Source organism: Nerophis ophidion, linkage group LG08, assembly GCF_033978795.1.
Source record: "Nerophis ophidion isolate RoL-2023_Sa linkage group LG08, RoL_Noph_v1.0, whole genome shotgun sequence".
Lineage (NCBI taxonomy): Eukaryota > Metazoa > Chordata > Actinopteri > Syngnathiformes > Syngnathidae > Nerophis > Nerophis ophidion.
This window is the reverse complement of record NC_084618.1, coordinates 10,554,585-10,569,424: the sequence shown is the minus strand read 5'-3', so window position 1 is coordinate 10,569,424 and position 14,840 is coordinate 10,554,585. Positions and strand designations below refer to the sequence as shown.

At 31.4% G+C, this 14,840-nt stretch overlaps 1 protein-coding gene across 1 annotated transcript in view; it reads right to left on the bottom strand.

Annotated features, from left to right (window-relative positions):
* The window catches only part of LOC133557305 (heparan sulfate glucosamine 3-O-sulfotransferase 3B1-like), a 33,915-nt gene extending 30,170 nt beyond the window's left edge, over nucleotides 1–3,745 (bottom strand). Inside the window, exon 1 of the mRNA XM_061907672.1 lies at nucleotides 2,913–3,745. Within this exon, the coding sequence (XP_061763656.1) occupies nucleotides 2,913–3,475 (563 nt within the window). The 5' untranslated portion in view covers nucleotides 3,476–3,745. The remainder of the gene's footprint in view (nucleotides 1–2,912) is intronic.
* Between the last annotated feature and the right edge of the window lie 11,095 nt (nucleotides 3,746–14,840).

Here is a 14,840-nt window from a genome sequence, read left to right as displayed (position 1 = left end):
AAGAAATTCTAGCCAAAGATCCTCTCTGACTGATTCACTGCTGTTATAGGTATTTACTAAAACTCATTTTTGGCCAAAGATCCTCTAATTGACAGAAACATTGTTGTTTTTAGAATCTACTGCAATGCATTGTAGTCAAAAATCCTCTAGGAATGGATCATTGCTATAATATGTATTTACTGATATTAATTCTAGTCAAAGATCCTCTATATGACAGGAGCATTGCTGTTTTTAGAATGTACTGCAATAAATTCTTGTCAAAGATCCTCTATATGACAGAAAGATTGTTTTTAGAATCTACTGAAATGCATTGTAGTCAAAGATCCTCTATATAACAGAAACATTGTTGTTTTTAGAATGTACTGCAAGAAATTCTAGTCAAAGATCCTCTATATGACAGAAAGATTGTTTTTAGAATCTACTGCAATGCATTGTAGTCAAAGATCCTCTATATGACAGAAACATTGTTGTTTTTAGAATCTACTGCAATGCATTGTAGTCAAAGATCCTCTATATAACAGAAACATTGTTGTTTTTAGAATGTACTGCAAGAAATTCTAGTCAAAGATCCTCTATATGACAGAAACTGTTGATTTTAGAATCTACTGCAATGCATTGTAGTCAAAGATCCTCTAGATGACAGGAACATTGCTGTTTTTAGAATGTACTGCAAGAAATTCTAGTCAAAGATCCTCTATATGGCCGAAACATTGTTGTTTTTAGAATCTACTGTAATGTATTGTAGTCAAAGATCCTCTATATGACAGAAACATTGTTGTTTTTAGAATCTACTGCAATGCATTGTAGTCAAAGATCCTCTATATAACAGAAACATTGTTGTTTTTAGAATGTACTGCAAAAAATTCTTGTCAAAGATCCTCTATATGGCAGAAACATTGTTGTTTTTAGAATCTACTGCAAAAAATTCTTGTCAAAGATCCTCTATATGGCAGAAACATTGTTGTTTTTAGAATCTACTGCAATGCATTCTATTCAAAGATCCTCTATGCCTGCATCACTGCTGTTATAAGTATCTAAAGAAAGTATATTTTATATTACATGCAAATCATGCAACTAAAAAAACTCTAATATAAAGCATGAATTTAATTATTATTTTGATGAATTATTTTGTTTTTAGTTCAAACAGCCTCTTAAAGTGGATCACATTAGTACTTTGTTCCACATCTTTTCATCCCACATTCTGATATGTTAAAGGTTTAAAGTGCTGCACGTGCATTCAAAAGTTTGATATTATATGTTTCTCTCAGGTTTTATTCCTCATTTATTGAGGAAACTAATGTACTTTTTTGGGCAGCATGTCATAGTTTGGTTTGTGCATAGTTTTGCATAAATGCACTTTTCCACACCTAAACACTAAAATATTGACATCATTTGTGTTGTTTTACACAATTAAAGCAGTACATTTGAGCAAAAAAGTGAACATTTAAATAAAAGCATATATTACATGCAAATCATGCAACTAAAAAAACTCCAACATAAAGCATGAATATGAATATTTTGATGAATTATTTAGTTTTTAGTTCTAACAGCCTCTTAAAGTACTTTGTTCCACATCATTTCATCCCACATTCTGATATGTTAAAGGTTTTAAGTGCTGGATGTGCATTCATTTTTAATTTATGTTTGTTTATGTAAAACTGTTTATTTTGTTGACCACTGACCGAAGAAATAATAAACTAAACTAAAACTTTGAAGTTATGTTTCAGGTTATATTCCTCTTTTATTGCACCTTTTTGGCCAGCATGTCATCGTTTGCTTTGTGCATAAATGCACTTTTCCACACCTAAACACATCAAAACACTAAAATATTTACATCATTTGTGTTTTTGCACAATTAAAACAATACAGTGTTTGTTAGAGCAAACAAGTTAACATATGAAATAACTTTATATTAAAGTATATATTAAATTCCATGCAAACCTTGCAACTAAAAAAAAATATTATTTTGATTAATTATTTTGTTAGAACAGATCATAGTTTGACTTCACTCTATTATTCCATCCCACATTCTGATATGTTAAAGGTTTTAAGTGCTGGACGTGCATTCAAAAGTTTAAAATCATATTTGTCTCAGGTTATATTCCTTGTTTATTACAAATAATTATTGTACATTTGTGGGCAGCAATTAAAGTTTGCTTTGTGCATATTTTTGCATAAATGCACTTTTCCACAACACTAAAATATTTACATTATTTGTGTTGTTTTGCACAATTAAAGCAGTACATTTGAGAATTATTTTTTAAAAGATGTATATATTGTATTCCATGCAAAAAGTGCAACTAAAAAAATATGACATAAAGCATGAATAGTTCTATTATTGTAAATGTACCAATAAGGCTGCAGTGTTGCAGGGCGTCCGACAGAGATCAGTGCACACTGAGCATGCAAAGTGACATATTGCACCTTAATTAAAAGTGCATAAGCCTGCATGACAGAAAAATGTATTTTAATAAATCATAATCCTCCTTTTGTAAAATTTTAACCATACAATAAAAAAATGTTGTGGATTGATATACTTGATTGTAATGACTATGGTGCTAAAATGGTGCAAAATGGAAAAAAAAGATTAAAAGTGCCTGCATGACAGAAACATGTATTTTAATAAATCATAATCCTTTTGTACTAGATTTTAACCATACAACAATGTTGTGGATTAATATATTTAATTGTAATGACTGGTGCAAAAATGGTGCAAAATGAAAAAAAAAGATTAAAACTGCCTGCATGATAGAAAAATGTATTTTAATAAATCATAATCCTCATTTTGTATTAAATTTTAACAATACAATTAAACAATGCCGTGGTTTAAAACCCCTAATTGCAATGCTAAAATGGTGCAAAATGGGGGTAAAATGTGCTTGAAAGTGCGTGAAAGGTGTGCGGGGTCTCACCTGTACCACCCCAGGCCCTTGTCGTAGTTGCGGTCGAAGAAGTGCGGCTCGGCCCCCACGGCCCTGATGTCCGGGTGCACCCGCAGGAACTCCAGCAGAGCCCGGGTGCCTCCCTTCTTCACCCCGATGATGATCGCCTGCGGCAGCTTCTTGCTCCCGGAGCCGTTGGAGAAGCTCGACAAGCCGCTGGGCTCCGGAGCAGGCGCCCGGCCGGGCACGCCGTCCCAGTCGGCGGTCCTCTCCGGCGGCTCGTCGTCCAGCAAGTCCCGGGACGCGGCGGCGGTCCTGACGGGGGGCTCCTCGTCGTCCACGTCCTCCCACGGCTGCTGCGGCGGCGTCTTGGCCACCATCAGCCGGGACAGCAGGTCCGCCCGCTCGGTCCTCCTGGCCACCACCGGAGCGCCGCTGTCCCGGTAGGACTCGAGCAGCCCGCCGGGCACGCCGGAGCACGGCCCCGCGCAGGAGTAGAGCATGAAGAGCCAGACGAGGACCATGATGCTGAGCAGGAGGACTTTCCTCTGGACGGGGCCGGAGCAGCGGGCGCTCAGCGGGCTATTTTCCATCAGCCTCCCCGGGTCACAGGCACGTCCCCGCGGCGCATGTCGCCTCCCTCACGCCGCTAATCCTCACCGAGTGACGCCCATGCTCACCTGCGGCCGGAAGTCCGTCAAAGTTGGCGAAGCGAGTCAAAAATAAAAATATATCCGAAAGCCAAGGTTTTTTCCAACTTTATCGATCATTTTCTGGGGGCAAAAAAGTGAAGAAGTTTGAATTGACGTGAACTGACGTCGCCCGACTGGGGAGTGAAGCCGCGCGCGTGCGGGCGCTTTATATAAAGGGGAGGCGACTGACTGACAGCCGCAGCAGCGAATAGGAGACGCTCTCACTTAAACAGGCGGACGTTTGTTGATCAAAGAGGGCCAATGACAAGAGAGGAGGCGTGGCTACAAATCGAAACATTTGTCAATCCGGAGTTTAGTTTTTTAAGTAAACAAAATAAAATTAATTGCGAAACCACTTCTTATGGATTGTTAAAAATTCCGTTTAAAACACCTTCAAATTAAAAAAATAACGGAAATGAGCAAATAGTTGCGTATTTATGTTATTTTTGCATATTAGCATATCATGTTAGGAAGCTCTTTATAAAAAAAAGGGGCGTCAACTGACTGACAGCATCAGCAGCCAATAGGAGACGCTCTCACTTAAACAGGCGGACGTTTGTTGATCAAAGAGCGCCAATGACAAGTGAGGAGGCGTGGCTACAGATCGAAACATTGTCAAGCCGGAGTTTAGTTTTTTAAGTAAACAAAATAAAATTAATTGCGAAACCGCTTCTTACGGATTGTTAACAATTCCGTTTGAAACACCTTCAAATTAAAAAAATTACGGAAATGAGCAAACAATTGCGTATTTACGTTATTTTTGCATATTATGTTAGGAGGCTCTTTATAAAAAAAAAGGGGGCGTCAACTGACTGACAGCCTCAGCAGCCAATAAGAGACGCTCTCCCTTAAACAGGCAGACATTTGTTGATAAAAGAGCGCCAATGACAAGTGAGGAGGCGTGGCTACATATCGAAACATTGTCTAACTGTAGTTTAGTTTTTTAAGTAAAAAAAATACAATTAATTGCGAAACCGCTTCTTATGGATTGTTAACAATTCCGTTTAAAACACCTTCGAATTAAAAAAATAACGGAAATGAGCAAACAATTGCTCATTTACGTTATTTTTGCATATTAGCATATTATGTTAGGAGGCTCTTTATAAAAAAGGGGCGTCAACTGACTGACAGCCTCAGCAGCCAATAGGAGACGCTCTCACTTAAACAGGCGGACTTTTGTTGATAAAAGAGCGCCAATGACAAATGAGGAGGCGTGGCTACAAATCGAAACATTGTCAAGCCGGAGTTTAGTTTTTTAATAAAGAACTCGTTTTTTAAGTAAACAAAATACAATTAATTGCGAAACTGCTTCTAATGGATTGTTAAAAATTCCGTTTATAACACCTTCAAATTAAAAAAAATAACGTAAATGAGCAAACAATTGCTATTTTACGTTATTTTTGCATATTATGTTAGGAGGCTCTTTATAAAAAAGGGGCGTCAACTGACTGACAGCATCAGCAGCCAATAGGAGACGCTCTCACTTAAACAGGCGGACGTTTGTTGATAAAAGAGCACCAATGACAAGTGAGGAGGCGTGGCTACAAATCGAAACATTGTCAAGCCGGAGTTTAGTATTTTAATAAAGAACTCGTTTTTTAAGTAAACACAATAAAATTAATTGCGAAACCGCTTCTTATGGATTGTTAACAATTCCGTTTAAAACACCTTCAAATTAAAAGAATAACGGAAATGAGCAAACAATTGCTCATTTACGTTATTTTTGCATATTGGCATATTATGTTAGGAGGCTCTTTATACAAAAGGGGCGTCAACTGACTGACAGCCTCAGCAGCCAATAGGAGAAGCTCTCACAAAACAGGCGGGCGTTTGTTGATAAAAGAGCGCCAATGACAAGTGAGGAGGCGTGGCTACAAATCAAAACATTGTCAAGCCGTAGTTCAGTTTTTTAATCGGCAACTCGTTTTTTAAATGAATAAAATAAACAAAATAAACTTAAAACCGCTTCTTATGAATTGTTAACATTTTTGCTTAAAACATCTTCAAATTAAACATATTTCACTTATTTATTATACTGTTTGTTCATTTCCGTTGTTTTTGCATATTACATATTATAATAAGAGGCGCTTTATAAAAAAAGGGGTGTCAACTGATTGACAGCCTCAGCAGCCAATAGGAGACGATCTAACTTAAACAAGTGGACATTTGTTGATAAAAGAGCACCAATGACAAGTGAGGAGGCATGGCCACGAGTCGAAGGATCGTCATGCTTGAATTCGAGTCAAAGTTTAGTTATTTAACAGTTAACTCGTTTTTTAAGTAAAAAAAGAAACAAAGAAATACATAACAAATACGTATATAAATAAAATAACTTCATATAATGCCAACGTTTGAACTAAACAAATGTAAAGGACTTAAACAATGTTTTGGATCAAAATCACAGCATTGATTAAAAAACTAAATCAACAAAGTCAGCAACACTTGTCACAGTTTGAATAAAACGCAAAACACATTCAAAGTTAATTGTATTGGGAGGTTCTTAATAAAAAAAGTTTATCGACACTTCAATTCATTCATATAAACTTTAAATTTCTTAATTTATATAAAAAAAACAAATAAATGTGGCACTAGTTTTATGGTTATTTTTATAATAATTATCTTCATTGCTGTTTGGCTACAATCGTTTTATGTACATATATACACATATGTGTATATATGTATACACACACATATTGTATATATACATATATATGTATATTTACACACACACACACACACACATATATATATATATATTAAAATTAAAATCTCCTGATGATTGAGGGAACCCCTCATGAAACAGTTCTGTAGAGATGAAGTAGTCTTGTGATTTTTCCCACACCTACATATATATATATATATATATATATATATATATATATATATATAAATATACATAAACAATATTTCTCATACAAGCTGTAAAATACATATATAATATTTACTTTAAAACTGGCAGCTGTCACTAGAATTTTATAGTAAAATCAGTGTTTTTTTTTTTCCAGCATATAAAAAAATGGAATAAATAGAATGGAATGGAGAAACAATACCACTGTTTTTAGTGGTAAAATTCAATCAACAGAGATTGCAGTTTTTTGAATTTTTTTTTTCTACTGGAAAATCTTGTTTTAATTTTTTTTTGTGTTTGTGTCTTACTATATATGAAGAAAAACAGTAGCAAAAGTTGATTTTATGGTAAAAAAAAACAAAAACCTTCAAATCTATTGTCAATTTTACAGTCGAAATTGTGATTGATGATAATTAGTTTTGAACTCATAAGTAAAGCAGATATTTAAGTACAGTCTTTATTCTTATTTAAAAAAAATAATATTTTTGGAATACATGATAATATAATATTTGGATAATATTGAATTTTAAAAGACATGCAACTGCGTGCAGTACATGATTTTTCACGTCAAAAGGGAAATAAATATATTTAGTAAGAAAATATTTTTTAACGCATATTATTTCCAGGCTTTCGAGGGCCACATAAAATCATGTGGCGGGCCAGATTTGGCCCCTGGGCCTTGAGTTTGATACCTTTGGCAGCGCCCAAGAGAAAATAATGTAGGTTGGTGAGCACGTAGGTAACATCAAATCCTTTCTTTTTAACAATGACAATATATATATATATATATATATATATATATATATACATATATACGTATATATGTACATATATACGTATATATACATATACATATATATACATACTTATATATATATATATATATATATATACATATACATATATGCATATATATGTATACATATATATACATATATACACACACACACATATATATATATATATATATATATATATATATATATATATATATATATATACATACATACTACATTAACAATGTATTTTTTATATTAGCTGCAAAAAATAATACAATTTTACTTTAAAAACTGGCAGCTCAATCACCAGAATTTTACAGTAAAATGACAGTTTTTTTTTTACAGCATATAAACAATTTACTAGATTGAGTGTTTTTTTACTAGAATGGAATGGAGAAACAACACCACTGTTTACTTAGCGGTTAAAAATTCAAGCAACAGAGCAGCCAGTTTTCTTTTCTTTTTATTTTACCGTGACGTTTTGTTTTAATGTTTTTTGTGTTTGTTTTTTAATGTTTTAGGGTCTTACTGTATATGAAGAAAAACGGTACCACAAGTTGATTTTACGGTAAGAACTTACAATCTATTGTCAATTTTACAGTCTACAATTTGATTGATAATTAAGAGGAATTATCGAAGGTTGGCGAGCACGTAGGTGACATCCAGTCCTTTCTTTTTAACATTGACAGTGTGTGTGTATGTGTGTATATATACACACATATATATATATATATACACACACACACACACGAGTTGAGTTTATACCAAAAGGTTCTATTTTGGTTTCATCTGACCACATGACATTCTCCCAATCCTCTGCTGTATCATCCATGTATCCATTTTGGTATAAACTCCACTCCTCGTGTTTGGAGGAAGAAGAACACTGAGTTGCATCCCAAGAACACCACACCTACTGTGAAGCATGGGGGTGGAAACATCATGCTTTGGGGCTGTTTTTCTGCTAAGGGGACAGGACGATTGATCCGTGTTAAGGAAAGAATGAATGGGGCCATGTATCGTGAGATTTTAAGCCAAAACCTCCTTCCATCAGTGAGAGCTTTGAATGGTTGACCAAATACTTATTTTCCACCATAATTTACAAATAAATTCTTTAAAATTCCTACAATGTGAATTTCTGGATTTTTTTTTCACATTCTGTCTCTCACAGTTGAAGTGTACCTATGATGAAAATGACAGACCTCTGTCATCATTTTAAGTGGGAGAACTTGCACAATCGCTGGCTGAATAAATACTGTTTTGCCCCTCTGTGTGTGTGTGTGTGTGTGTATATATATATATATATATATATATATATATATATATATATATATATATAATACATTAACAATATATTTTGACAAAAAATATTTAAGTGTTACTATAAAAACTGGCAGCTCAGTCACCAGAATTTTATAGTAAAATGAGTGGGTTTTTTAACATATAGAAAAAAAATGGAATAAATAGAATGGAATGGAGAAACAATAGCACTGTTTTTAGTGGTAAAACATAGCTGCAAGTTTTGTTTTGTTTTACCATGAAATCTTGTTTGAAGTTTTATGAAGGAAAACGTTACCAAAAGTTGATTTTACGGTAAAAACGTGAAATCTATTGTCAATTTTACAGTCGACAATTCGATTGATAATCAAGTGAAGTGAAGTGAAGGATATTTATATAGCGCTTTTTCTCTAGTGACTCAAAGCGCTTTACATGAGGAAATAACGGAAATTGTCCAGCACGTAGGTGACATCCAATCCTTTCTTTTTAACATTGACAATGTGTGTATATGTGTGTATATATGTATATATATGTATATATATATATATATATATATATATATATAGTACATTAACAATATATTTTGACAAAAAATATTCAAATTTTCTTTAAAAACTGTCATCTCAGTCACCAGAATTTATAGTAAAACAAGTGGTTTTTTTTTAACATCATATTAAAAAAAAAATGGAATAAATAGAATGGAATGGAGAAACAACACCACTGTTTTTAGCAGTAAAATTCAAGCAACAGAGATGCCAGTTTTTTTTTTTACCGTAAAATCTTGTTTTAATGTTTTTTGTGGTTGGCGAGCACGAAGGTGACATCCAATCCTTCCCTTCTTCCTCCTCTGGATCCAAACAGCTGGCCCGATCAATCCCCTCCCCCGGACCCGGACCCTCCGGATCCCCTCGGACGCGGCTTTACGAGGACGTTTGGGCTCTGGCGGCCTTGGACAAATCCCACGGACCTCCTTCCTTTTATGGCGGCAGTGATGGAGATGTAACCCGACGCCAGAAACGGGGCACATGTTGACCCGACAGGTGCAGAGGGACGGCCATCATCATCATCATCATCATCATCGGCAACCAGGAAGCAGACTCGCACGAAAAGACACAATCGAGAGGTTTATTGAGACAAACACTTTGTGTGTTTCTAACGGAAAGCCCTGATCATTCTTTTTTCTACTAATAGTTTCCCCGACGTTATCATCGACCGTGACACCTGTCGACTATTTCGCTTGTTTGCTGAAAGGATGGAGTGTTATTGCAGCTGGAACTAACCGACATGAGTGTTGTTCAGGGCCGCAATCGATCATCGGTGGTCAAGGAAGCTGATAACTGGTATTTATTTGCAGTAAACCTTATTTGAACATGAATAGTATGTCAGTAAAAAAAAACTGGAGAAGGCGAGGTGTATCGCTGAGCAATTAGAGAAAAAAGTGTAACATTTGGAAAACAAGTTAGAATTTTATTATTAGCATGCTAACGTTAGCACACTACTTAACAGCTGTCAAGTTTTATGACTCTAGGGTAAACAGTCGCAAAATTAGCTCAAAAAGCTAGCACTTGCCCTTTTAAAATATTGGTATATATTCTATTTGATGATGTCGTTTTGTTGTAGTTGGGTAAAAAAATAAAATAAAATATTTAAAAAAATACCATCATTATTATTATTATTTCTTCACTGATTATTTAATTTTAAAACATTGGTATATTTTCTATTTGACGATGTAGTTTTGTTGTAGTTGTGTAAAAAAAACAAAACTATTATTATTATTACCTCACTCGTGATCCAGTTTTTAAATATTGGTATATATTGTATTTGATGATGTAGTTTTGTTATTGTTGTGTAAAAAAAAGACTATTGTTCTTTTTACTTCACTTATGATTCAGTTTTAAAATATTGGTATATATTGTATTTGATTATGTAGTTTTGTAAAAGAAAAAAAAAGAATAAAAAAAAAGACATTATTATTACGTCACTAATGGTTCAGTTTTAAAATATTGGTATATATTTTATTTGATGATGTAGTTTTGTTGTAGTTTTGTAAAAGAAAAAAGAAAAAAAATACTTATTATTACTTCACTAATGGTTCAGTTTTAAAATATTGGTATATATTTTATTTGATGATGTAGTTTTGTTGTAGGTGGGTAAAAAAAATAAAAATTAAAAATACCATCATTATTATTATTATTATTTCTTCACTAATTATTGAGTTTTAAAATATTGGTATATATTGTATTTGATGATGTAGTTTTGTTATTGTTGTGTAAAAAAAAAAGACTATTTTTCTTTTTACTTCACTTATGATTCAGTTTTAAAATATTGGTATATATTGTATTTGATGTAGTTTTGTAAAAAAAAAAAAAAAAAAGACTATTATTATTATTATTACTTCACTAATGGTTCAGTTTTAAAATATTGGAATATATTGTATTTGATTATGTAGTTTTGTAAAAAAAAGGAAAAAAAGACTTATTATTATTACTTCACTAATGATTCAGTTTTGAAATATTGGTATATATTGTATTTGATGTAGTTTTGTTGTAATTGTGGGGGGAAAAAAAGACTATTATTATTCTTATTACTTCACTAATGATTCCAGTTTTAAAATATTAGTATATATTGTATTTGATGATGTAGTTTTGTTATTGTTATGTAAAAAAAAAGACTATTGTTCTTTTTACTTCACTTATGATTCAGTTTTAAAATATTGGTATATATTGTATTTGATGATGTAGTTTTGTAAAAAAAAAAAAAAAAAGATTATTATTATTATTACTTCACTAATGGTTCAGTTTTTAAATATTGGTATATATTCTATTTGATGATGTAGTTTTGTTGTAGTTTTGTAAAAAAAAAAGAAAAAAAGACTTATTATTACTTAACTAATGATTCAGTTTTAAAATATTGGTATATATTGTGTTTGATGATATAGTTTTGTTGTAATTGTGTAAAAAAAAAAGACTATTATTATTCTTATTACTTCACTAATGATTCCAGTTTTAAAATATTGGCATATATTGTATTTGATGTAGTTTTGTTGAAGTTGTGTATTAAAAAAAAAAAAAAAGACTATTATTCTTACGCTCCCGCGACCTCGAACGGGACAAGCGGTAGAAAATGGATGGATGGATGATTATTTTTATTACTTAACTAATGATTCACTTTTAAAATATTGGTATATATTGTATTTGATGATGTAGTTTTGTTGTAGTTGTGTGTAAAAAAAAAATAGGAAAAAGACTATTATTATTATTATTACTTCACTAATGATTCAGTTTTCAAATATTGGTATATATTGTATTTGATGATGTAGTTTTGTTGTTGTGTAAAAAAACAGTATTATTATTATTACTTCACTAATGATTCAGTTTTAAAATATTAGTATATATTGTATTTGATGATGTAGTTTTGTTATTGTTGTGTAAAAAAAAGACTATTGTTCTTTTTACTTCACTTATGATTCAGTTTTAAAATATTGGTATATATTGTATTTGATGTAGTTTTGTAAAAAAAAAAAAAAAAAAAAGACTATTATTATTATTATTACTTCACTAATGGTTCAGTTTTAAAATATTGGAATATATTGTATTTGATTATGTAGTTTTGTAAAAAAAAGGAAAAAAAGACTTATTATTATTACTTCACTAATGATTCAGTTTTGAAATATTGGTATATATTGTATTTGATGTAGTTTTGTTGTAATTGTGGGGGAAAAAAAAGACTATTATTATTCTTATTACTTCACTAATGATTCCAGTTTTAAAATATTAGTATATATTGTATTTGATGATGTAGTTTTGTTATTGTTATGTAAAAAAAAAGACTATTGTTCTTTTTACTTCACTTATGATTCAGTTTTAAAATATTGGTATATATTGTATTTGATGATGTAGTTTTGTAAAAAAAAAAAAAAAAAAAAAAAGACTATTATTATTATTATTACTTCACTAATGGTTCAGTTTTTAAATATTGGTATATATTCTATTTGATGATGTAGTTTTGTTGTAGTTTTGTAAAAAAAAAAAGAAAAAAAGACTTATTATTACTTAACTAATGATTCAGTTTTAAAATATTGGTATATATTGTGTTTGATGATATAGTTTTGTTGTAATTGTGTAAAAAAAAAAGACTATTATTATTCTTATTACTTCACTAATGATTCCAGTTTTAAAATATTGGCATATATTGTATTTGATGTAGTTTTGTTGAAGTTGTGTATTAAAAAAAAAAAAAAAAAGACTATTATTCTTACGCTCCCGCGACCTCGAACGGGACAAGCGGTAGAAAATGGATGGATGGATGATTATTTTTATTACTTAACTAATGATTCACTTTTAAAATATTGGTATATATTGTATTTGATGATGTAGTTTTGTTGTAGTTGTGTGTAAAAAAAAATAGGAAAAAGACTATTATTATTATTATTATTACTTCACTAATGATTCAGTTTTCAAATATTGGTATATATTGTATTTGATGATGTAGTTTTGTTGTTGTGTAAAAAAACAGTATTATTATTACTTCACCAATGATTCAGTTTTAAAATATTAGTATATATTGTATTTGATGATGTAGTTTTGTTATTGTTGTGTAAAAAAAAGACTATTGTTCTTTTTACTTCACTTATGATTCAGTTTTAAAATATTGGTATATATTGTATTTGATGATGTAGTTTTGTAAAAAATTAAATACATAAAGGAGACTATTATTATTATTACTTTATTAATGATTCAGTTTTGAAATATTGGTATATATTGCATTTGATGATGTAGTTTTGTTGTAGTTGTGTAAAAAAAATAAATACATAAAAAAAGACTATTATTATTATTACTTTATTAATGATTCAGTTTGAAATATTGGTATATATTGTATTTGATGATGTAGTTTTGTTGTTGTGTAAAAAAACAAAAAACAGTATTATTATTATTACTTCACTAATGATTCAGTTTTAAAATATTAGTATATATTGTATTTGATGATGTAGTTTTGTTATTGTTGTGTAAAAAAAAGACTATTGTTCTTTTTACTTCACTTATGATTCAGTTTTAAAATATTGGTATATATTGTATTTGATTATGTAGTTTTGTAAAAGAAATTAAAAAAAAAAAAAAAAGACTATTATTATTATTATTATTACTTCACTAATGGTTCAGTTTTAAAATATTGGTATATATTGTATTTGATGATGTAGTTTTGTTGTAGTTTTGTAAAAAAAAAAAGAAAAAAAGACTTATTATTACTTCACTAATTATTCAGTTTTATATTGGTATATATTGTGTTTGATGATATAGTTTTGTTGTAATTGTGTAAAAAAAAAAGACTATTATTATTCTTATTACTTCACTAATGATTCCAGTTTTAAAATATTGGTAAATATTGTATTTGATGTAGTTTTGTTGAAGTTGTGTATTAAAAAAAAATAAAAAAATAAATAAAAAAAGACTATTATTCTTACGCCCCCGTGACCTCGAACGGGACAAGCGGTAGAAAATGGATGGAGGGATGATTATTTTTATTACTTAACTAATGATTCACTTTTAAAATATTAGTTTATATTGTATTTGATGATGTAGTTTTGTGTAAAAAAAAAATAGGAAAAAGACTATTATTATTATTATTACTTCACTAATGATTCAGTTTTAAAATATTGGTATATATTGTATTTGATGATGTAGTTTTGTTGTAATTGTGTAAAAAAAAAAATACATAAAAAAAGACTATTATTACTTTACTAATGATTCAGTTTTGAAATATTGGTACATATTCTATTTGATGATGTAGTTTTGTTGTAGTTGTTAAAGAAAATAAGAGGACAATGCTAAAACAAAGTGTGATCCACATGAAAATGGCAATGGTGTGTGGATGTCCAGTGTGATACCAGTGGTGTGTGGATGTCCAGTGTGATACCAGTGGTGTGTGGATGTCCAGTGTGATACCAGTGGTGTGTGGATGTCCAGTGTGATACCAATGGTGTGTGGATGTCCAGTGTGATACCAGTGGTGTGTGGATGTCCAGTGTGATACCAGTGGTGTGTGGATGTCCAGTGTGATACCAGTGGTGTGTGGATGTCCAGTGTGATACCAGTGGTGTGTGGATGTCCAGTGTGATACCAGTGGTGTGTGGATGTCCAGTGTGATACCAGTGGTGTGTGGATGTCCAGTGTGATACCAATGGTGTGTGGATGTCCAGTGTGATACCAGTGGTGTGTGGATGTCCAGTGTGATACCAGTGGTGTGTGGATGTCCAGTGTGATACCAGTGGTGTGTGGATGTCGAGTGTGATACCAATGGTGTGTGGATGTCCAGTGTGATACCAGTGGTGCGCACGCAGGAAATGACGTCATCCTAGTCGACCAAGG